We start from the raw sequence: 23835 nt of genomic DNA, 5'->3' as shown, positions 1-23835 counted from the left end.
GTCTCTTGGCTCTGTCGAAGGCGGTGGAAGGATCTGACAGAACAGGGATGAAAGTTGAACTGTATTTTAAAGAAATTTGTATTGACCAAAAAAAGAGTTGATTTATACTTTATGATATATGATACATATTTTTTTCTAAGAATATCATCAGGTTTTCACTTGTATACAGAAACAGATTGTTTTAGATGCTAGTTAATTTTTATGTTCCTTTTATTTCTAAAAAGATAAGATTTCTCATTTTATTTATATGCCTGACCCAGTTATAAAGGGCTAAGAAAACTTCTTGCATATCACCCTTTAATAAAATATCGTTTTGTTTGGCTGTGGTACTAATTTTTAAAAACATGAATTGTTGTTTTGATAAATAGCTTTGAAGCTCCTCTCTTTTGCTGAGGGTCAGAAAATTCCAAAGTCATCCTCGCTGCTAATAATGCCAGTTCTGCAGATATTATCTTCTACTGCCTTGGAAGACTGCATATCCGTGGATGAAGACGGTCCCTCGAGGCAGCAGTTGGCCCTAAAACTTTTGGAAACAGTACAGCAGGAGTGCTATAGAGTCGACCACCAAAAGGTAATGAAGTTCATCCTTGGTTTCCTTAAATAAAGGTAAACTGGTAATGCAGGGTTTATAGGTCTCTGCAGATAACCTCACCTTCTGATGAAGTATGTGTTTGGGTTTAAACTGTCTTTGTGAACTTACTGTATTGTCAGACAGGCAGTTTTGTCCATGTTAGTATATTTTTCTGGATAGTGAGAAGGAAGGATAATCCTATTGTAAAATAAGTTTTGGAAATGCTATATAATTTTATCCTCACTGGGGACATGCTTTATTGATATTTTAGAGAGAGAGGAAAAGGAGGAAGAGAGAGGGGGAGAGAAATATTGATAGGTTACCTCTTGCATGCACCCTGACCAGGGACTGAACCCTTAGCCTAGGCCTGTGCCCTGACCGGCAATCGGTCCTGCGACCTTTCAGTTACAGGATAAGGCTCCAACCGACTGAACCACACTGGCCAGGGTAGAGATGTTGTATAATCTTTTTTACTCTTTGATTTTCCAGTGTACATTAGTAACTAAAGGTCCTGAGTAATCCTGCAGGAAAGCAACTAGTTCTATTTCACCCAGTGCTTCTCCCACTTACTTGAGCATGGACTGCTTTTTTTTTCTAATCATACTGTTTAGTAAGGGCAGCATATTGCTGGATCTGGGATAGTCCGAGGTGGGAAATCTCTCTGACGTTCTGGGATCTGTAAGAACTAAGACTTCAGTTTTGAATATGACACCTTGGACCACATTCCCTAACATACTGGTTGTTGGTGTCTCCTGTGTGCTCTGCTGCCTTCAGTGGGATGATGGCAGGCCGGTCACACTCCTTTCCTCTTCCTGCTCATTCCACCTTGTCAGTCTCACTGTTCCTGTTCCTTTGTATATTATTGTGTTGTGAGTGTCTGGATAATGGCTGGGTTCTAGGCCTATATTTGTCAGACCTTCTCTCTTTTGCTATTTCAGTTTGTCTTCAGTGAAACTTATTACTTCCCAACTATTACTTTTATGGGGATTGAATGAGGGTACAATAAGATAAAACTGTTGAAGCATCTAAGTCTCCATGGAGAGAGAAATTACATAAATGCAAACTAGGGCCATAGTTGTTCCATCTGTAAAAGCAGATACCTCTAGTATTGTTAAATGTCCTAGCAGCAGAAATCCAGGCATTGTCATTCTGTGTTAGATCATGTAGCAGAAACTAGCCTATAGGCAAATTGAATGTATCCTATAGCTTCCTAAATTCTTATTGTTTGACTGAATCTTTAAAACTTGAAATATGTAATTGTTTTGTATTAAAAGAAGGCAGTTCTTACATCTACCCTAATGGGAGTGCAAAATGTAACCAAAATTTTCTAGTAGCTTTTTACCTTCCCTTTTGACTTGCCCATGCAGAACAATGGTTGGATTCTGAATGGGGCTGGGAGCAGGATGGGATGTACTATGTTTAAGAGTTCTGTTCCTTTAAATCATAAGTGATATTTACTGAGGATCACCCAAACTCTAATACTAAAGTACTCAGCTTACTATTTGCTCAGGTGTGTGAATCTTATTTATCAACACTAATAGTGAGGCTTTCTCTTCAGCAGCTGGCTGAGACAGAGGAGGGAAGAATACTATTAGAGCTATAAACACCTCCTGATGATAGTGTGGTGCTTTGAGTATATATATGATCACCCTTTTAAAAAATTTAAGCCTTTTGGCTTTTCTTCTGCACCTGTCCTGGACTCTGTATTCCAAACATACTTATAGATTTAACATGCTCCAAACTCGCCAAGGTTTTTCCAGGATCTTTGCCTAACCTATTCATCCTTTAAGACCCATCTAAAAGTTCTCAGCCTCCCTGAGAAAGAACTAATTACTCTTCTTTGCATCCATAGCACTTCACTAAGTAATGTTTTGTTTAATTTAGGGGGTTACAGATTTGTACCTCCAACTATTCTGTGAGCTCACTGAGGGAAAGAATCTTGGCCCTTTTCATGCTTTGCCTTTATTTTCCAAGTATGCTAATATTTAAATTGCAACAATTGTTGAAATTTTTTATATTTTTTCCCACTCAAAATATTTCTGCTTTATCTTTTTTAGCTGACCATAGATGAGAGAATCAAAAATATTTTAGCTAGTTGTTAAATTACTTTAGTATTTTCCACATACTCGAATAGGTAACATCCTAGCCAATCTTGGCATCCTTTACGTCTGACCCATTGTTTAGCACATGGTAGACATTCAGTAAATTTCTGTTCAGAGAGCAATGTGTGCTTCTGATAAGATAATTTTACCATCTTGATTTATTATGGAAATACCATGGTTGTTTTTGTTTTTATTAGTTCACTATAGATTGGTGACTCCAATTTCGAGTGTTTGGTTTAGAGCTAGAGCAGTTCTCTAGAAGCCGAGTTCTTCTGGTGAATGAAAGCAAGGGTGTGTACCCTGTGCCACGCAGTTCTGGATTGCCTGTCCTGTGTCTGAAGTGTTGATAACCATGAAATAAAACACATTTTATTTCTTTCTACTTCTAAGAATTAAAAAATGTAAGATACCAAACTAGGCATTCATCTCTTTAAAATAAAACGTTAATATAATCTAATAAACTTAACATTTTTGAGTACTGTATGGGAAACAGGATCCTTTTCTATTAGGCTATTTGTGTTCTCCTAGGTTAAAAAAAAACAAACACTAGTTGTAAGTTCTAAAGTGTTTAACATCTTGCTGCCGTTGCCCCCAGAGAATGTGGCAGAGGTGGGTAGGGTGAGAATGCACCAGTGTTTGAGTCAGGGTTCAGTCAGGAGGCAGAAACCACTCTGGTAATTTGAACAAAGGAAAATTCAATACAAAGAATTATTCATTAGTAAATAACAGGAGTTACAGGGAACTAGTAAATCAGTAGTAAGTTGAAGTAAACTGGTTTCTTGAAAGTTTTTAATTGAAAGTTAAAAGGAATTAGTAAATCTTAGATCTTACTCTTCTATCTTTATGTTCTGATTAGCATGGATACAGAGGATGGTGTGGGTTATCATTTGGTAGTAATCAGCTACCCCCAAGCCTCTCAACTCTTGAGTAGATTCTTCATAAAGGCTGACAGCAGAAAGACCCACTTCAGGCTTTAATCTAATCCAGTCTTCTGTTTCTGGTCTCCTGAGTGATTAAATCTCTTCTAACAAAACCTATCTTAAAGGCCTCCAGGTTTGAGTTTCCGTACCCCTTCTCCTGATCAACTCCTGGCTCCACTTTTGTTAAGCCTGTTTTAGTTACTATGATAGATGAGTATTATTCTTTAAAGTTAATGAAAATCTGTATTGTTCACCTGTACTCACAATTTCTTTTTCAGACCTTTTTAGACAATGTACTGCTATGGATGTCTGGCTTATTGTTGATATTACCTGAATATTTTTACTAAAAGCTTTTTAAAATAAAGATTCATTTTTACATCCATAAAGGATGTTTTACTATAACCATTTAATAGTCATTGAAATGCTATTTTTGTATGGTTTTTCTTTTATTTTTTTATTGAGATATAGTATATCTAAAACATAAGCATCTCTTATTTGTAAACACCCACTCTCTGCTCTAAAACATAGCCTAACTCCCACAGGCTGGGAGGGCCAGGATTTGGCAGCTGGTGCTGAGAGAAAACCCTTTGTTGCATCCTTGCCCTGGGACTGTGCTGGGGAACTCTACCCATCCCTCATTGGACCAGAGAGACTGTCCCATGATATCTTACTCCAACACTGTGCCTTTCTCCTGCTACTCTAACTTAAGGCAAGCAAACAGGAAACAGAGCCTAAACCTGGACATAACAGTTCAAGTAAAGTAGGATTTCTTTTCTGTTTCAGTGTTTTTATTGATACGTGTCTGTGTAATATTGCTACTTTTGACTTAATTTATGGTTCATGGTGATTTCCAATTATTTTCTTTTATTCCTTATCTACCAGTTTTATTTTTCTCTCCTAAAGATGACACTGATAGTATTTCCCTGTATTTTGCAACTTTAGGTACTGTGCTAGGTGCTTGATGCATATCATCTCATTATCTACCTCAGTAATCTTGCAAGAAGATAGTCATAACTTCTATTTTACAAATGAAAAAAGTCTGCCCCTCACAGATTGTGTAACAGCTAATAGTTGCCATGGCTGTGCTGAAATCCTTGTCTTTTAAATCTCAAGTTCAGTGCTGTTTGTTATTAGTCTAAAGAAATTGACTCTAGTCTTTAATGAATTTCATTTTAGGAAAAAAAAAGTACTTTTAGAGAGAGAGAGTTATAATAAATTTAGGTATTTAGCCTTGGCTGGTGCAGCTCAGTGGATTGAGTGTGGACTGTGAACCAAAGGGTTGCTGGTTTGATTCCCAGTCAGGGCATATGCCTGGGTTGCAGGCCAGGTCCCTAGTAGGGACCATGTGAGAGGCAACCACACATTGATGCTTCTCTCCTTGTCTTTCTCTTTCCCTTGCACTCTCTCTAAAAATAAAGAAATAAAACATTTTTTTAAAATTTACATATTTAATTTTAAAAATTATAATTTTAATAAATTATAATACATAAAAATGGTTCAAAGCTTATAAAAAGGTATACAATGAGTAGTCTCCTTCTCATCCTTGATCTTGGTTGTCCAGTTCCCACCTTGTCAATTCCACCCTCTCCAAAAGAAAATGAAAATTAGGGCCCTGGCTGGTGTAGCTCAGTGGATTGAGTGTGGGCCTATGAACTAAAAGGTTGCAAGTTTGATTCCCAGTCAGGGCACATGCCTGGGTTGCAGGCCAGGTCCCCAGTGGGGGGCAACCACACATTGATGTTTCTCTCCCTCTCTCTCTCCCTTCCCTTCTCTCTAACAATAAATAAATAAATAAAATCTTTAAAAAAGAAATGAAAATTAGTGCATGTTAATTGCTTTTTAATTTGCCTAGGTACTTTTCCAATCCCCCCTTCCCAACAAATAATTGGCAGTATTTCAGGCATACTATCTGTATCTTGTATTTTCATGTGGAAGATCTTTCCATATCAGTAAGGATAGAGCTTCCTCATTTGTTTTTACAGTGGTATTTACTTTAAAATATATATTATCTCCACTCATAAGTGGACACTCAAGATATTTAGGACCTATGGCCTCACAAAAACTTTTATAGGAATATTTATATCAGTGTTATTCATAACCAAAAAGCAGAAATAATCCTAATGTTCATTAAGTGATGAATTAATAAAAATTGTACATCTGTACAATAAAATAATTGACAGTGAAATGAGGTATTGATGCCAGCTACAACATGGATGAAAAGATGCCAAATAAGCCAGTCAAAAAACACCACATACTACGTGGTTTCTATATACAAAATAACCAGAAGAGGAACAGAAAATGGATTGTGTTTGCCAGGGTGTGGGGGATCAGGGTGAATGCAGAGTGGTTGTAAATGGGTATGGTGTTTCATTTTGGAATGAAGAAAATGTTCTAAAGTTAGATATTGATGATGGTTACACAGTTCTATGAATTACTAAAATCCATTGAGCTGTTAACTTCAAAAGCATGGATTTTGAATTATATCTCAATAAAACTGTTACTTAAAAAACTTATAAAGCATAACTTTTACTTCCTATCCTTTCAGTTATTATCCTTGTCTCTATAAGTCAGTCTCCAATATCAGGACAGTTATAATCTAGAGATTTCTAATTTGTATCTAATTATACTCTTAATTAAATTGTTTTATTAACAGGCTGTATCTAATGCTTCCTTATGTCTGTGGCTTCTCCTGAGCCATTTGGGTACACAGCTCACTTTGGCAGAGTTCTGTCCATTCTCTGTCCCTGACCGTGCTGTTTTATTTCTGAGGAGCCACTTCAGATTGACTTAAGTATAACATCATCTTTGGGTGTCATTTCAGTTTAGAACTGTCAGGTTATTTCTTATTGCAGAAGTTATTCACAATTATAAATGAATTCCCAGGCTCCAGCTGACTCAACTCTGTTCCTGTCAACGTACTGTCTATTATAAAAATAAATTGTTCTCAGTCCAAGTTTGCCATTTGCCCAGGGCTGCCTCTTGCCAGGGTCTGTGGAGCTGGGCAAATGCAGTGTTTTTATTTTTGTTTCCTATGTTCCCTCTAACTAGAGAATACTTTCTTAGTGATAATGACTTTTCCAAATTGTTTTGCCTCTGGATCTTATTTGATTTCTTTTTTTTTCCCCTGCCTTAACTGGGAGCAAATGGTAAACAAGAGGAAAAGTAGTGATAAACTGTTCTAGAGTTCCTTGTAACAACTGTTTTCTTTTTGTGTAATTCTTTTAGCTCAAATACGCGCAGAAGGTTGGGGCAGGCATTGAAAATTCTGTATTCGTTTTGTTGGAAGGATTTATTTCTTACAATGAAATGTAAAATATAAATGAATGTCAAATATATTTCTGACTGATACATTTACCTCATTTTACTCATGCCATTTTTGCATTTATTTTTCAGCTGTCCTACAAGCTTGTGTTTCCCATAACCAGCACATATGCTTCAGTATGTACAGCCTGGAGGATCCTTGAAGTAATGAGTGAAGAGTCTGCAGTGACTGACTGGTTGGCTTCAGTAGAGTCTTTGCTCCCTATTACTACTGTGATTCCTGAGCATGTTTTTCTTCTGCTGGTTTACCTCCTTGTTGAAAATAAAGGACAGAATCTTCGCCAAATACTGAAGGTCACTACAAAATTAGCCCAAGCAGATTCTTCTCAGGTAATGAAAGGAAATAATGTAGCAGTTATGGGGGTTAAAGCTTAACTACTGGAATTATAGATTATTCTTACTTTGTGGATGATTTTTATCATTTTTAAATTATGGGTTGATTTTTTTCTTCTTTACTTTTCTGCTATTCTTATTTTCCCAATTTGTTGTTTTTTTCTGCTTGCTCTGAATTATATGAACTTAGTGATGTAAAAGATCTTTAATGAAAGCATATTTTGCAAGGAAATTTGCACATGATGCTATTCTGGTGTTTTTATTTGTTGGTGGATTTGTGAATTTGTAACTCTTTTGTTACTTGTGCATCCTATTCCAAAATGCATATCTCTTGGGTAGATGCAAAATAATTAATTGAGTTTAAAGGTGCCTATATGATGGGCATTAACCTCTTCTTAATTTGTTGGAAATTTCATTCTATCTTTATTTAGTCATTTGATAAACTAAAAACATTGGGTTTTTGCTATCTATGGTATTAATCAACATGCTGGGATGTGAGGATAGTTATTATTGCTATCTACACAGAACTTGTAGTGTAATAAGAGAACATTTAGATATTAATAAGACTCCCCCTCTTTAAATTAACCATATATTTAGCATAGTATTCTAATTTTTTTTTTCCTTGGATGGGATCTGTAGAATGTTTTTCTTGTGAAGGAGTTTTCCTAACCAAGGAGGTATGGTGTTTTTATTATTTTCTGTTTATTAATACCTGTGCTTGTAATTCTTTTTAAGACAATGGGGAAAGAGTCCATCTCTTTATGGCAAATTATGTGTTCCTACAGGAAAAAATTTGGTACTGAAGGTGGATAAATGCTTAAGATATGAAATCAATGTGTGTGGAATCCATTTTCATCAAAGAAATAACTGCTGCTGCCTCACAAAGAGTTTTCTTTGTGACCAGACCTCTTCTGGTCTGATTCTGCAAGTGGGTCTGTAATGTACTCAAAGTACCTTTGCCCATGGTGTTTCGTTTGTATAACGGGACTCATTTCAACTTGCTTCCTACTTTATTTCTCCCTTCACCTTCCCTAATGATCTTGCTTCTACCCAAATGTTTTCTTTCAGTGTTGACACTCTGTAGAATAATCCCCTTAGAATAGTTATCACCTAGATAATGTCTGGAGATTATCTAAAGAAGTTCCACAGTAGGTTACCTGACCTGTGTATGCTGCTGATGTAAAATATGTATTGCATACAATGCACATGTGTGTTGATACTCAGGAAATTCACTGAGTCTTTGAAATTCTAGAGCAGCGATTGTCAGCCAATGTGCAGTGGCTGAATTTTTAAAACATGGAATACCTGACTGTGTAGCCAAGGGCACTGACCTCTTTTCCCTTAGATTGTCAAATAAAAAAATGACGACAGCCAGCCCGACAATAGCTGTCCAATGTGAATGAATCATTGCCGCGTGATAGTTTTGGTTACAAGTAATAGAAACCCATCTGTCCTAAACTTTTTATTCATTCTAAAATTTAGAATAGCCATGATCTAGACTGTGTATTCATTTCAAAGTTTATTTCCTCTGGGAACTGGTGGAAGTCCGAAGCCTTATAACCTGGTATTCACAATCCACAAGGAAGAGAATGGTAGAGATTTTGGATTGGCTTTGCCTGGGTCACATACCCACATTGGATCAACCATGATAGCAAGATAATGGATCACTTTAATTGATTGTCCTGAGTAGAATGGAGATGGATGAAGTGTCAGGGTCCTGAAGTTATCTACACCACCAGGATCATGTAGAACCAGGGAGGGATGAGTTGCTAAAGGAAAAGTAGTTTCCAGGTTTTTTTTTTTAAGTAACAGTATGCAAAATAGGAAAAAATGTGGAGAAGAATTTCTTAGTTAGCCTTTTGGGGACACTGAAAAGCTACAAATGAGTTTCAGGTATTTCAGTTGTGCTACCATTATTCCTCCACCTTTCAGCTTTCAGGTAGCCAGGTAGTTGTGTAAGTTTAGGGTGCCAGATACCCTTAGCTGGTAGTTTCTGGTCACCTGGCTCTTTTTTTTTCTTACCCCAGCATCCTTATACACATTATTTTTCATGTGTGCCATGAAAGGAGAAGGTTGGGAAGCACCAGAGTGACCATCCAGCTTCACTTATTTATTCAATAAATGTTTATTAAGAAGCAGCGCCATAAATTGAAGTCAACATTTTATACTTCTGTTGATTACTTCTTAGTTTTGAAGGAAATGAAAGAATTGTGTAATTCTTCACAATTACAGGCCAGTGTAATTGTGCTTGTTAAGATGAATGGCAGGGTGAAATATTTAAATATAATTACACAACTTCATGCAGAAGCAAAGGCAGTGACATCAATAACAACTTGAAAGTAGAGTCACATGTTTTAAAAAGAACAAGTAAATGTCCCAGAAGTAGGATATAGTGTTTTTTCCTCACTTTTCTTTATGAAATGACCATGTCATATCATTTCACTGGCCTTTAGCTATAAGAAAAAGCAGTCTAAAAGAGAAGACTGAATATTTTGAAAAAGCAAGTTTTCTGATTGTGAGTAGGTGCTTCAAGTAAATTCCATTCATATGAGTCAGGGTGCAGCACTGGTGGTATAGTGGTGAGCATAGCTGCCTTCCATTGAAATGAGTTAGGGTTGTAATTTATTATTAGAGGAGTGTTATCTATTTCATGTTGACAGACTACAGGAAATGTACTCATAGTTCATATATGTTTGTTCTCACCTCATAGAAAGCAGCTGTATTATATATAATCAATCATTGGCTCAAATTCTGTTTTGGTGGTCACTTCTATAGTAGAATTCACTGGCCCACAGTATACTTATCTAAGTGTTACGTTTTACAAAGTTTGTCTGGAAAAATTCAACCATTGTTAACATAACAAGAATGGTTTGCAAAACATCAGTGTGACCTGGCAGCCAAGGAGAGTGGACTGGAATGTGCATGTGTGAACAATGATGACTTCCCTGCACTAATCAGTGGGGGGAGTAGACTGTTGAGTGACATGTGTACTGTGTGGCTGTCACATTCAAAATGGCTGAGCGAGTAGAACAACAAATCTGTATCAAATTTTGCATTAAGCTTAAACATTCTTCCATGGAAACTGTTTGAATAATTCAGAATCCCGCAGCTATGGGCAACTGGTGATTGGCAGCGTCATCATGACAACGTGCCCACTCATGCATCACATCTCATGAAGTTTTTTTTGTGAAACATCAAGTCACCCAAGTGACTCAGCTCCCCATATAGCCCAGATTCACCACCCTGCAACTTCTGGCTTTTCCCTAAACTTAAATCACTTTTGAAAGGAAAGGGATTTCAGACCATCCATGAGATTCAGGAAAATACAATGGGGCAGCTGATGGTGATTAGGAGAACTGTGTGAGGTTATAAGGTGCCTACTTTGAAGAGGACTGAGGCATCATTATCCTGTATACAATGTTTCTTGTATCTTGTATTTTCTTTAATAAATGCCTGTTTTTCATACTACATGGTTGAATACTTTCCAGGCATATGTGACAAATATTGAAAGAGATGTACCATACATGAAATATGCTTTGGTATTATTGTTATTATTCTGAAGTATCAATATAAATTATTTTTAGTAATACTAATTAATAGTAATACAAGTTATCAGTATCAACTAGTAATGTTAATTAGTGTTAACAATGGTAAGAAAATGTGCTTTTAAAAAACATGTGATTTTATTACTTCTTACTTCTCATGTAGTTTGATGGGGCCCCCTTCTCCAGTAAGTTTTTATCCTTAATCTCTTACTTGGTTCCCTTGTGACATGCATTTTCCATCAGGTTGAATACATTTAGGACCATGGGAGATTATGAAGTTAAGTAGTCTGAAGGGAATTTGGCCTTGTTAGTACCATTTTAGAGTTAACTAGTTGCAGATGATGCTGAAATAACTAGTTACTCAAAGCCACAGCAATAAATCAACACTTGAAAAAAATAGTAAGGAACTTTTTTTCCTGTGTCTAGAAATGTTGTCAGTAATTACTAATAATCCCTATAGATTTCTTACCCAGATGTGAGACTTAATTTGCAGAGGAGACAAGCTCAGGTCAGTCGGTGCTCAATAGAAGTTAAGTACCTGTTACATTTTTAGAGGGAATGTCTTAGAGTGTTCTAGGGAGAGATCCAAGAATGGGAATCCTGTGTGAATTTCCCTGGGTCTTAAAAGTTTTCAACACATTGCTTTAGTTTAGAGAGAGGTCTTTGCTTATAATAAATGGAGTGCCATCTATTTCCTTAATTTGTGTTTTGTTTTTTTCCTGGAAATAACAGTTGATAGTCTCATGCTTTTTGGTTATGTTTATATAACAGTTACTGCCTTTCTGATAACTGTAATTTTTTTTTTTTATAATTGGAAGTAAATTATTCAGGCTGCCTTCAGAGATGCCTGATGACTATTGAAGCACATTGCTTCATGGCTCATGTACAGTAATGTCTAGCTGGTCTTTTTCTCTCCTCTTCAGAGGAAAAGAGAGCTATTTTCTACCTCTTATCTGCCCAGGATCTGGTCACATCTGGTGTGAAATCAATGGTAGTGAATGTTAAACATAGGCTCTATTGAGTTAATTGAAGACTAATCTGGACCCCTGGCCTAAATGAAGACATTTTCTGAACTTTAATATATAGCCCTTTTGCTCTTAGCCAGGGATTGACCAAACTGTGTAACATGATTGGACAGTTTGGAAATGTCTGAGATTGACCTCAATCTCTGACATAACCTCCTTAAGAAGACATTAGTAACTCTTTGTTAATAAATAAGTATTGATTGACCTCCTAGCTCTTCATTCATAAGAGCCCAGCACAGTGACCTCTCACTTGTTAAGAAAGACATCTGACTCTGTGAGCTGCACTGTGTGCCTCTGATGCACACTTCCTAGGTAGGAGCACACATTTTGTACTTCCTCAACCCATTCCACACACATGATTGTACCTGACTTCTAAGACTCTCAGCCAGAAACCTTACTTTTCCTTCCAGTTCTTCCAACCCCTTCCTTCCATTTTGGATGTTATGTGTGGTTCTTTGCCAACTCTGACCTTAGCTTCCAGTAATTGCCACCCATGCTCCCTCTGGCAGCTTCAGATAAACTGTCTCTATCTACCTGGGAAGTCCCCCACAAATTCCCCACGATGTTCTCTGGCCCCCAGCCCCTTGAGAAGAAAGAGATACTACCTCTTGAAACCTCTAATATATATTCGCTTAGCTGTATTTTATTAACTATATTATCAGCTAATTATTTAGTATGTATTATTTATGTATTAAATATATGATGATCAATATATTAAATATAAAAGTATTATACTAATTATTTATTTATATTAGCTATATAATTAACTATGGCTTCCCTGTGGCTGTTGGTATTGAGATTTCTCCATCTGAAGCATTATACCCTAGAGAATAATAGAGATGTTGGAGGAAACTATTTTTCTCACAGCTGTATGATTCTACAAAAACCTTATAGCAGTTACTTGTTAGTAGTTTTAGAACTTAAGAAAATGTGTTTTTTCTTATGTTTCTACCTACATTGTTAAGAGTTTATGGCTATACTAAATATTCATACTTAGGTATCTAAACTGAACATTAATCACAAGGATTAGTCATTTTTTAGATAGGCTGAGTGTTTAAAATAAAATCTTATAATAGCTCAGTATATCTACTTAAATATAATAACTCTAAATATTGTATGTAAGGCATATCAATTTCTTTTGATTGATTTATAAAATGGATTGTGCCAAAGAGGAAAAGTTAATAAACTTGACTTTAGAGAACCACAAGTTTCTTACCTCAAAACCTTACCCTCACTGAGGAGCTTTACAAATTAAGCTTTGTAAAACTCAATGTCTCTTTCAAACCTTGATACTTGCTTACTTCTCTCTTTTTTGGAAGTGGGGATAGATTTGTGGGGGTTTTGTCTGTTGCTTTGTTTTTACTTGCACTTTACAATTTTGTGGTCTTTTACTTAGTTTTTACATCTTAATGGGTAAGTCTAGCTAAAGGTCTTGCTTAATGGGAATAATTGCTATCTTTGATAATTTTATTTTATCCTTTAATGTTTCCATGGCTTAATTTGTTCCATTTGTAAAAGTGTATACGCTTTTGAGCCATTTGAAATCACTTATGTGGCTAGGTTCATGGCCCATGACTTCCTAGTCTTTTAAAAGTCATATATTATCAAATAGTAAAAAGTTGACTTCCAGGGCAGAATCCTATTCTGCTCTGGGTCATAAGCCATATTTTAACATGAAAAATGAAAAGGAAATGTGTGTAATTTAATGGTCTGTAAGTTACTGCTGTGAAAAAAGGAGAAAATATATTCTATAAAGGAACTTGCACAAAGAGTCCTTGGACAATTTGCACTCTGTTCTGTCGTCACCAAGTTTTGTGAATTGCTACCTCCTGAGGTCAGTCTGCTTCCTGAAGCCTGGTGGTTCTTCACAACAGCAAAAGAAGCCAGAAAGTACAGTACTTTTAATAAAGAGCTTTACAGATAACGAGTGCTATACTACTATTCCTATCTATTGTGCCTGGAGCAAAATTGGGATGAGCTTGTCAACAGGAAGCAATTAGACAAAGGAAAACAGATCAAAATGTGAAGTCAAGACTCTCTCCTGTCTTGTGGCAAAATATTTATTTCTTCTTTATAAAACCCACATAGATACCTCTAGAATCAATGTTTTTAGCTGGTATTTGAACCTTTAAATGTTTTGCAGGGGGTTTTTGTTTGTTTTTGTTTTTGCAGAAAGCCCTGTGTCAATTTCTTGCCTTTTAAAAAAATTTTAATTTTAATTGTCATTCTAGTACAGTTTTCTGAATTTCTTGCCCTTTTTGAGTGTTAATATTGTTCTGAGTCTCTTCTGACAAGTCTACAGATTTATAAATTGCTTACATTACTCACTGGGAAAATTGTTTGTGATTTTTCAATTCAACTTTATATCACCATGCCACTTACTAGCTTTACTAATAAACTAAAACAAAAGCCATCTGTCTTCTTGTGCTACTGAAATCTGAGTATCAGAAAGAATGGGGTGAAATTTGATGAGGATGGGTCCCAAAACTGCACTGAGAACTCTCAGTGGAGTATATCTGCTCCATTCGAATGTCAGGTAACAGTAGCTTTGTCTTCTGGTTAAAACCTGCTTAGAATTGCCTTTCAGTGTGAGTGAAGGACTCAGAGGGGAATCAGATTTTGTGGTAATTTTGAATTTCATAACGGGCATGAGGAATTCTGCTAAAGGGGAAAATATATGGAAGTCCACCATTGACAGAATAAAGTTTTTCTAATTTAGTCAGTGAACAGAGAAGGGAGAGGGAATATTGGTTCTCTCTGTCTACTAAAATCACGGTGTGACAACCTGAAGTGAAGCTGCCAGTGGACATTTCTTACCACTGATTCCATAGTCAGACCTTCCAATAAAGGGATTCTTATTTACAGAAACATTTTCTTAAATTCTACAGACAAATCGTGTCAACTTCCTAGTCTTTAACGTAGTCTAGTCATTTAGAAGTTGAACTATCTTCTTCTTTTAATTATATTTTGTTGATTATGCTATTACAGATGTCCCAGTTTTCCCATTTACCCCCACCCACCCAGCACCTCCTACTCCCTCAGGCAATCCTCACACCTTTGTTCATGTCTACTGGTCATGCGTATGAGTTCTATGTCTACTACATTTCCTATACTGTATTTTACATTCCCATGGTTATTCTGTGACTACCAATTTGTATTTCTTAATCTCCTTATCTCATAACCCACTTCCCAAAACACCTCTCCCATCTGCCGAATGCCAAAACACTCTCCATATCCATGATTCTATCTCTGTTCCTCTTGTTTACTTTGTTTTTTAGATTCAATTGTTGATAGATTTGTGTTTATTGCCATCTTATTGTTCATAGTTTTGATCTTTTTCTTGAATACCATATTGTGCCATGTATAATATGGAATTTCTTGCCCATATTTTAGAGATAAAAATAAGGATGTGCATTATACATGGGTATAATGATTATATACCATGGGTAAAATAATCCTGTGTATAATGTGCACAAAAACGTGGGTGTGCATCATCCACGGGAGCACATTATACACAGGAAAGTATGGTAAGTCCCTTTAACATTTCATGTAATAATGATTTGATCATGCGAACTCCTTTAGTTGTTTTTTGTTTTGTTTTTTGGGGGAAGCTCTCTCCGTCCTTCAATTCCAAATGATATCTTTACTGGGTAGAGGAATCTTGGCTGTAGGTCCCTGCTTTTTATAACTTTGAATATTTCTTACCAGTCTCTTCTAGCCTGCAAAGTTTCTTTTAATAAATCAGTTGACAGTCTTATGGGAACACACTTGTAGGTAACTAAATGCTTTCTCTTGTGGCTTGTAATATCCTCTCTTTATCTTTAACCTTTGGCATTTTAATTATGGTGTGTCTTGGAATGGGCCTCTTTGTATCCATCTGATTTGGGACTCTCTGTGTTTCCTGGACTTGCATGTCTATTTCTTTCACGAAATTAGGGAAGTTTTCTGTCATTATTTTTTTCAAATAAATTTCCAAGTTCTTACTCTTTCTCTTCTCTTTTGGGAACAACTATGATGTGAATGTTGGACCTCTTGAAGTTATCCCAGAGGATACTTAAACTATCCTGATTTTCTTATGGATTCTTTTTCTTCTTGTTCTGATTGTTTGTTTTTTGCTTCCTTATGTTCTAAGTCCTTGATTTGATTCTCAACTTCAACCATTCTGCTGTTGTTTCCCTGTAAATTGTTCTTTATTTCAATTATTGTATCCTTCATTTCTGACTGAATCTCTTTTATGCTGTTGAGGTTCTCACCACGTTCCTTGAGCATCCTTATATCCAGTGTCTTAAACTCTGAATCTGATACCTTGCTTATCTCCATTTTGTTTAGCTCTTTTTCTGGAATTTTGATCTGTTCTTTCAATTGGGCCATGTTTCTTTGTCTCCTCATTTTGGCAACCTCCCTCTGTTTGTTTCTGTGTATTAGTAGAGCTGCTGTAACTCCCTGTCTTGGTAGCATGACCTAATATAGTAGGTGTCCTGTAGGGTCCAGTGACACAGCCTTCCCTATCACCCAAGCTGCGTACTTGATGTATGCCCTCTGGGCTGAGTACACCTTCCTCTTGTAGTTGAGCCTTAAGTGCTATTGGTAGGTCAATGGGAGGTATTTACTCAGGCTAGTCAGCTGCAAAGATTGGCTGTGACCACTGACCACCAATCTTCACCCTCTGTGGAGGATCAGCTGTGTGGGGGCAGGGTGTTGATGTTCTATAGCTGTGTACTGGGTGCTCAGGCTTTGGGGTTTTCTGGGTGGTGCAGTCCAAGGTCAGCCACCACCTGTGTTCTGCCTGAGGCCACCCAGCGTGAGCCACAAAGCAATCTGCAGATGGCTGCTACTTTTGCTAGGGTTGAAGGTTCCCAGGTGAAGCCAAGCATGAACCAAGGCTGGCTGCTGCTAGTCCTGGTTTTGGGGCCACTTAGAAAGATGTATGGGGGCAGGGTCTTGGCAAGCTAGGGCCTGCTGTTGCTTGTTTGAGAGGAATTAGGAGGATGTGAAGCATGAGCCAAGACAAGCCATTCATATGGAAAAGCCACCATTGACAGCTTGAGTGGGGTAGAGACTCAGGGAATCACCAGGGCAGGGCAAACAGTGTGAGCTGGGTTCGGGGAGTCTCAGATATGGCACCCACCTGCCAGCAATGTGGTTTTGTTGAGGGGAGGTCTCAGAAATGGAACAATAGCCACTGCCTCTTGCTCTGTCTGGGAAAAAGCTGTCCCCCAGTTCTTGCCCTGATGCCAGACACTTCAGTTCCCCACTGTATGCCACTAGTGCCTTTCAAGCTGCTACTCCAGTGCTGGAGCTCAGGGAGTGAGTCTGAGTAAGTCTGCGTGTGGACCCTTTAAGAGGAACTGTTGGGAATATAGCAATTTCTTCCATCAATTTAATCTCTGTTGGTTTTTATAGCCAGAAGTTATGGGGACTTATTTTCCTGGCACTGGAACCCTGAGCTGGGGGCCCTTGCTCCTGAGGTATTCCTACTGAATTTTTATCCACCACACATGGGTGTGGAACCAGCCTGTTCTGCGTCTTCACATCTCTGCCCCTCCTACCAGCCTGGATGGATGTGGTTTCTTTAATTCTGCATTTGTTGGACTTTGATTCAATTCAATTTCTAAGTGTTGTGAGGGATGGTTGTTTTATAGTTTAGGTATAAATTTATGTGGTTGTGCGTGGACGGGAGCCATGTTTACCTACACCTCCATATTCTGAACTATTATGTTGAACAAAACAATAGCTGATAAAAATAGCTAATATTGACAAGCTTTCATCTACCAGTCACTATTCTAATCACTTTATTTGCATAACAAACTCAGTGAACACTCATAGCTCTTTGAGATTGGTACCACCACTATTTAGGAAACTGAGGCACTGAGTTTGATGAACTTGCCTGAAGTCACACAGCTAGTAACTGTCAGTCAGGATTTGAACCCAGCACAAATGGTTCCAGGGTCAGTTCTCTCACCCATATGCATACTGTCTCATTGAAATGTTTTGTTAAAATATTTTTAAAATTTTTTGAAAGAATAAACAAGGTTCACTAGCTTTACATTCTTTAGATTGGTCTAGTCAGTTGTACAGCTAATTAAATGCTAAGAGAGGTGGGAACCTCATTTGTTTGAAATCTGTCCAGATCTTCAGTCTAGTATGATTATTTTTGCCTCCGTTATGCTAGCTCCCACTGGCCCTTCCATAAATAGGCAAGTCACATTTAGTCAGACATTTATACCTAAATAAGACACATACACAGGGTCACGACTCATGTAAGCACACATTAAAAGAAAGATTGAGAAAGTCCAAGTGACTCAGCATCAGCAAGCATGCTTGCAATTGGGTCAAAAATTATTCTTTTATATTTTTTGTTATTAATGACCATAATTGCAATATTCTGAAATCTAATAAAATACAGGAATATTTTTAGTGAAAAGTATGTTGTATTGTATTCCCTTTTTTTTTTTTTTGAAAGGCGTTTACAAAATGTTGAGAAAATTATGCCTTGGCTGTTAACGTTTGAAACATTTAAAAGGTTTGGCATGATATACAGTTAATTTAAGATCTTCTAATAGGATGAAAGAATCAGTTATTAAGTAAATAGTCATGGAGAACCTTTTTGGGACTCTCATTTGAATTGAAGCTTGGTATACAAAGACAGTTGTTTGGGAAGTCATGGTGCATAGAGAAAATGGATACTCTGCAGTCAGAATAACCTGTGATAAGTGTTATGATGCAGGGAAGCACAGGGTGTTGTGTGAGCCCAGAAAGGGGCAGCTAAGTCATAATAGGAAGACTGTTTGGAGTACATGATTTTTGAGCTAAATATTATTGAATAAATGCAAGTTTGAAAAAAAAACATCTTTGAATAAAATCTTGGTATGATTGCTCCTGTTGCCTCAGCATTAGAGAAAAAAGCACCTTGCTGAGGATAGACAACCACTCAGTGCCTCAACTTCTAAAAAAATGGGGTCTTGTACTTCCTCCAGAAGTTACTAAAAGGTAACAGAGCCCATCCTGTTAATATAGGCTTCCCAGTCTGTTAGATCACAGGGGAGGTGGGGGATTAAGGGTCCTGGGTGGGAGGGCAATATGAGCTCCCTATTCTTTGGGGCACCCAGCCTCCCAGCTCACTCCTGCCCCCACCAACTGGTGGGCGTGCCAACAGAGTCACTCAGAGATTGGGGGTGCCTACAAGAAAGACCACCACTGCCAACAAAAAGCAAGATCTTTGAAATAAACTAAAAGAAGCATATTGCCTGTTTCTATTACATATGAAGTGCTTTTTATGTGATGTGCTCTTCTTTGAGTACTGCCATTGGGCAAACAACGCAACAAATAAATTTTTGGTGGTGGTCTTGGAGTAGTTTTTTGTGAAACATAGGTTCACTAGCAGTAATTTTCTCTTATATGTCAGGTTTGATTTTTTTGTTGAAGAGTGAAAGAAAGCCACTGATATTTAGTTGCAATTGTAACTACTGTCTGGTAGCTGTAACTGACACGATGGGCTGTGATTTGGTGGGAGAGGTCTACTCCAGAATTCTTGAAGTTGAACAGCTATGTTAGCTCTCTTAGGACTTTGACCCCACCAGGGACAATTTTGAGCTCTTTGTGATAGATACAGTGTAATAGACTCTGGCAAGTTTTCAAGCCAGTTTATGTCATGAAATTGGGCAGTCTAAAGTGAGTTTATTTCAAATGGGTAGACATGGTTACAAATTCAGTGGAGGCAGACAGGTAGTTAAGATGTGACTTGGCATGATTTCAACATGTCAGGTGTCCTGCGTATTGATCAGACTTTTGGAGACCTTGTTCCCTGCTGTACTTGTTTACTAACATTCTTATGGTAGTGGGTCACATCTGCATGTGAGACACTTTATGTATTTATTCTCTATCTAAAGGAAACAAGCATATAAAAATATATGTAACCATATATGATATGAATTTATCATATCAGAGTCAGACAACACTAAAGACGAATGAGATGAGTAAGGACAGATCCATGCTTGGAAGTGTCCTGTAGTTATCATGAATGTAAGTAGTCTTCAAGGGAAATTTCCAGTAAATTATAATTAGATTTAAAATTTTTAAAAGGAATTCCTCAAGGGAAACTGTCTTACCTCCTTATGTTTTTGCCTCCTAGTAACCCTGGACAGTTCCTGGGCTTTACCTGTTTTGTTGCCTGATTGAATCAACACATAAAAATATTAGACATACGTACTTATCATCCTGAAAACAATAACCTGTTTTGTAATATTGTCATGTGTTACCCAAAGTAATTGATAGAACAGTAAATCTGGGGAGAGGGATTAGGTTAGGTTAGATTACAGTAAAATCTTATTAAATGAAATCCTATTAATTTAGGGATCTGGGTAATTTGATATAGGCTGAGTTAAAACATAGCTGATGTTGAAGCTTTTTTTTTTTTAGACTCTTTGGGTTTGCTCATTTGCATTAGTACAATGAACGTGCCAATTTAAGATGATCAAATTATCTGTTCATTAAGGCATCAGCAGGGACTGGTACTTGGCAACACTTGGCTAATTAGTTTGTTACAGTATTTTTGTGAAAGTAATTGAGTTTTATTTCTTTTAACATTATTTTTAATCCATCTCATCTACTTTCATTGTTTTCAGTAGTCTAAATTATTTTTAGTGATAATTATACCAGTGACATTTTACTATTTATGCATATTTAATTGTTAAATTGTATCCAGTTTTTATCAGTGAACTTGAACTGCGTGGAGTTATCATTCAGCTTGAAACACTGTACATACTTTGTTTTTTTAGGTCCCATTTTATTAAGAATTTTCAAGTTATTGATTTGTTCATATACATTATATTGTATTATATATATGTGCATGTATATATATGTGTGTGTATATATATTAGTTGGTTGGCAGAGTCATTAAAAATATTGTTGAGTAGGAGATGGTATTGCCATGTGGAGGGATGTAAGTGTCTTTGGAACGCACATGAAGAGGTCCATAAGTTTCCTTGAAGCAGGGGAAAAGGAGGGCATCCTAGGCAGCATAAAGAGCATATGCAAAGACACAAATGTGTGGCAGGTAACATTGTGATAATGAGACTGAAAGTAGTACTGTATAAAACTGAGATGTATAGGGTGAGGGAAATTGATCCTTGAGTGGATACTGGGCAAACATTTGGAAGCAAGATCCTAAAGAGCCTTGCAGTAAGGCAGGAGATGAGAATTTAAAGGATTGGGGTAATCAGATATAGAGGAGGTAGTTACATAACAGGATGTTAGAAGTTTTGATGGGGTCCTTGTGATACCAAGATGAGTTTTGGGACAGAACACCTGGTAGAACTTACAGAGTATCAGGAATAAACCTTGATATTGGAGTGTTGTTGCAGTTTGTAACCCCTCACTCATATTGAGGGTCTAGAAATTAGGAATGAGAAGATAAAGAAAAGAAAGGATTCTTATAGCAAGATGTTGAAGTGCTGAGTCGTCCTACAAGGGCTAGCCCCTTATCTCAATCCCAATGACAAGAGCTTCACTGGGAACCTACTTCCCCCAATCCAGCTGGATATGTATCTCCTATAGTTGGAATAAACAGATATATATGGTGGATTTGCTACTGCCCAAAGGAGTTTAAAAAGAGTGATGGACTGGCTAGCTTGTGTGATGCTGCAAGTGAAGAGGAAAGTCCTGCAATATAGAGATTGGCTTGCATGCCTAGAATTCGTCAGAGAAAAAGGTGTGTTAGTGTTCCTGATGGGTAAAATGTGGGCAGCATGAACAAGAGAACTTTAGCAGAATTGTCTCTTTTCATCCCATAGGTCTGCTTACAGGATTACTAGAGGAGCGGAACAATTAAACCAGAAGAGAGCATCCTACCTGCATCAAAAATCTAAAGAGAAGTTGATCTTGCAGGTTTTGGCTGCTTGCCATAGAGCAGTAGAAGAATCCCTCTGGGGCATGTGGGCTATAAAGACGCTCCTAGCCCAGTAGGAAAGGAATGCTGACTCTACTCCTTGGAGAAGCCTGCCTAGATCCAGAGATGGGAGGGGGAATCCAAGCCTATCAGCATCAATTAAAAGGTAGTAAGGTTAAGGGAACCCCTGAGAATTCCTCCAACTGTCACTATAGCCTTCTGCTGCAGAGATTCTCGATATAACCTTCCTAATCTCATTAGCAAGTCAGTAAGAAATGTGTAGATGTTCTCCAATTTAGGCTTTTGTGGGCAATGAATGATGCTGAACCATTTATTATAATAGAGATTCCAGATGGTTGATTTATTTCACACTTTTTCTGTTGGTGTCCACTTTTAAATTTGTTGTGCTTTGCTGAGGTTTTCAAATGGGGATCTCAAAATTTACTTTAATGCTTTCTTTGATAATGTCAAATTGTCTTTATAATTAATGGTACTTTGCTCAAATGTTTTGAAGCATAAAAGTCATTGCAACAGTTATGCCCATTTTCTCCCTTTTCATGTTTTTTTTTTTCTTTTCCTCTCGAGACAGTGGAATGTCACTTACCCCATATAGAAATGAGGAGCCTTATGCACAGTTTTGTTGCTTGGTGGAGAATTCTTGGTACTTGGTTTAAAGCGCTTGGTGAGCATTTGATGACATCTTAGTTATTTTTTGAAGTCAGGGAGGGTTCAGGCAATAGTGTGCAAAATTGCTGAAGAAAGTAGATGAATGTTTTTTTTAAACCATAGAAAAAGGAAGAATCATGCATGCATACATTAAGTTGTCTTAAATCAAATCCTAGCTGAAGCTGTACTGACACATGCTGTTCATGAAAGACTTAATACAGTCCTTCTAATCGGATGAATTGTCTTGTTGTGCAAAAACTGTTATTACACTGTGTGTGAAACCAACCATGTTGCATGGGGAAAAAATTAAATCGCCTGACTGAGAGGTCACTTGTGAATAGTAACACAAGATCTATTACCATTATTAGAGACTCTGGAGGACATTCACCCTTTTATGGTCTTTCAACTGCTGGAATGAAATATTTTAATGGTAAATGACACCCTTCTGGGAAATCCTACTAAAGATTCATTATCTCCCCCCCCCCACTGTTTGTACTTTAAAAAGGGCAGGGAGGGGCCTCAGGGAAAAAAACCACATTGTTCTTTTCAGATCACTTAAAATTCTTGCTTATTTTGATTTGTTGTGATGACAGTTGCCTTTGAATGTTACTCATTACACCTTTCTTAATCTGCCTCTATTAGTACCTCACTTTATCTTTCGTAACACGTCATGCACATTCTGTAATTCTTTCCGTAGGAAAATTCACCATCGAGTGAAAGCTCTGAGACCACGGTGTATGTGGTCTATGCCAAAATCTGGATTCAAGCACTTTAAAATACATGAAATGAAAAGTCTGTCTGCTTATTTTGTTTATTTTTTTTTAGAAGGTCTTTTGAATATATATAAGAAAGATTATGGGAGTACATAATTTAGTTCTGCATGACAATGATGGTCATTGGTAAATATTTTAAGAAATATTTTCAGAAGTAAATGAATAGATATTGATCTGAGGTGAAGCTTTATAACATAGTTATTAAGTTGGGGAGCAGATTTCCCTTCCAATGGATGCATTCATTATAAGCTGTTAACACATTTGCTATAGTTTATTACCACTCAGGAATTTTCTGCCTTTTTGGTATTTTACTAAATTATTGGGATTAGGTTTTGTGGGAACAAGAAAGAAATAAGAATAGCTATTGACAGCATGGGAAATAATTTGTATAAATTTTTTGTTAATTTTAAAGTCAAATAACTGACTTTTTCTCTCCCCATTTCAGTATCTTTTTTCATCCTTTCTTTTAAGTCTTCCTTATTTTATTGCCTAATAGATATGGAACTGTTAGAGAGTTGTGAATAGGCACATAAATTCTGTTAGATTTCTCATTGCCTGCTTTTGTTACAGGTATTTTGATGGGTTCATTAAAACATATCTGTTGAAATGGGGGTTGGTAAGAAGAAGGAATAGAGGGAAGGGAATACATTGTCAGTAGGAATAATATATAGCTATTTGAGCTTCACCTGGAAA

General features: G+C 37.0%; 1 protein-coding gene across 4 annotated transcripts in view; it reads left to right on the top strand.

Moving 5' to 3' along the window:
• FOCAD (focadhesin) overlaps positions 1-23835 on the top strand; it is a 310882-nt gene that overhangs the window by 97831 nt on the left and 189216 nt on the right. For all 4 annotated transcript variants that reach the window (XM_045840183.1, XM_045840184.1, XM_045840185.1 and 1 more), the window contains 2 exons: positions 369-571; positions 6987-7244. In XM_045840183.1, coding sequence (XP_045696139.1) covers positions 369-571; positions 6987-7244 — 461 coding nt within the window. The remainder of the gene's footprint in view (positions 1-368; positions 572-6986; positions 7245-23835) is intronic.

The sequence above is a fragment of the Phyllostomus hastatus genome, unplaced genomic scaffold, assembly GCF_019186645.2.
Source record: "Phyllostomus hastatus isolate PE091 unplaced genomic scaffold, TTU_PhHast_1.1 phas_contig_34, whole genome shotgun sequence".
NCBI lineage: Eukaryota > Metazoa > Chordata > Mammalia > Chiroptera > Phyllostomidae > Phyllostomus > Phyllostomus hastatus.
Note: the sequence above shows the minus strand (reverse complement) of the source record. Positions and strands in the feature narration are given on the sequence as shown.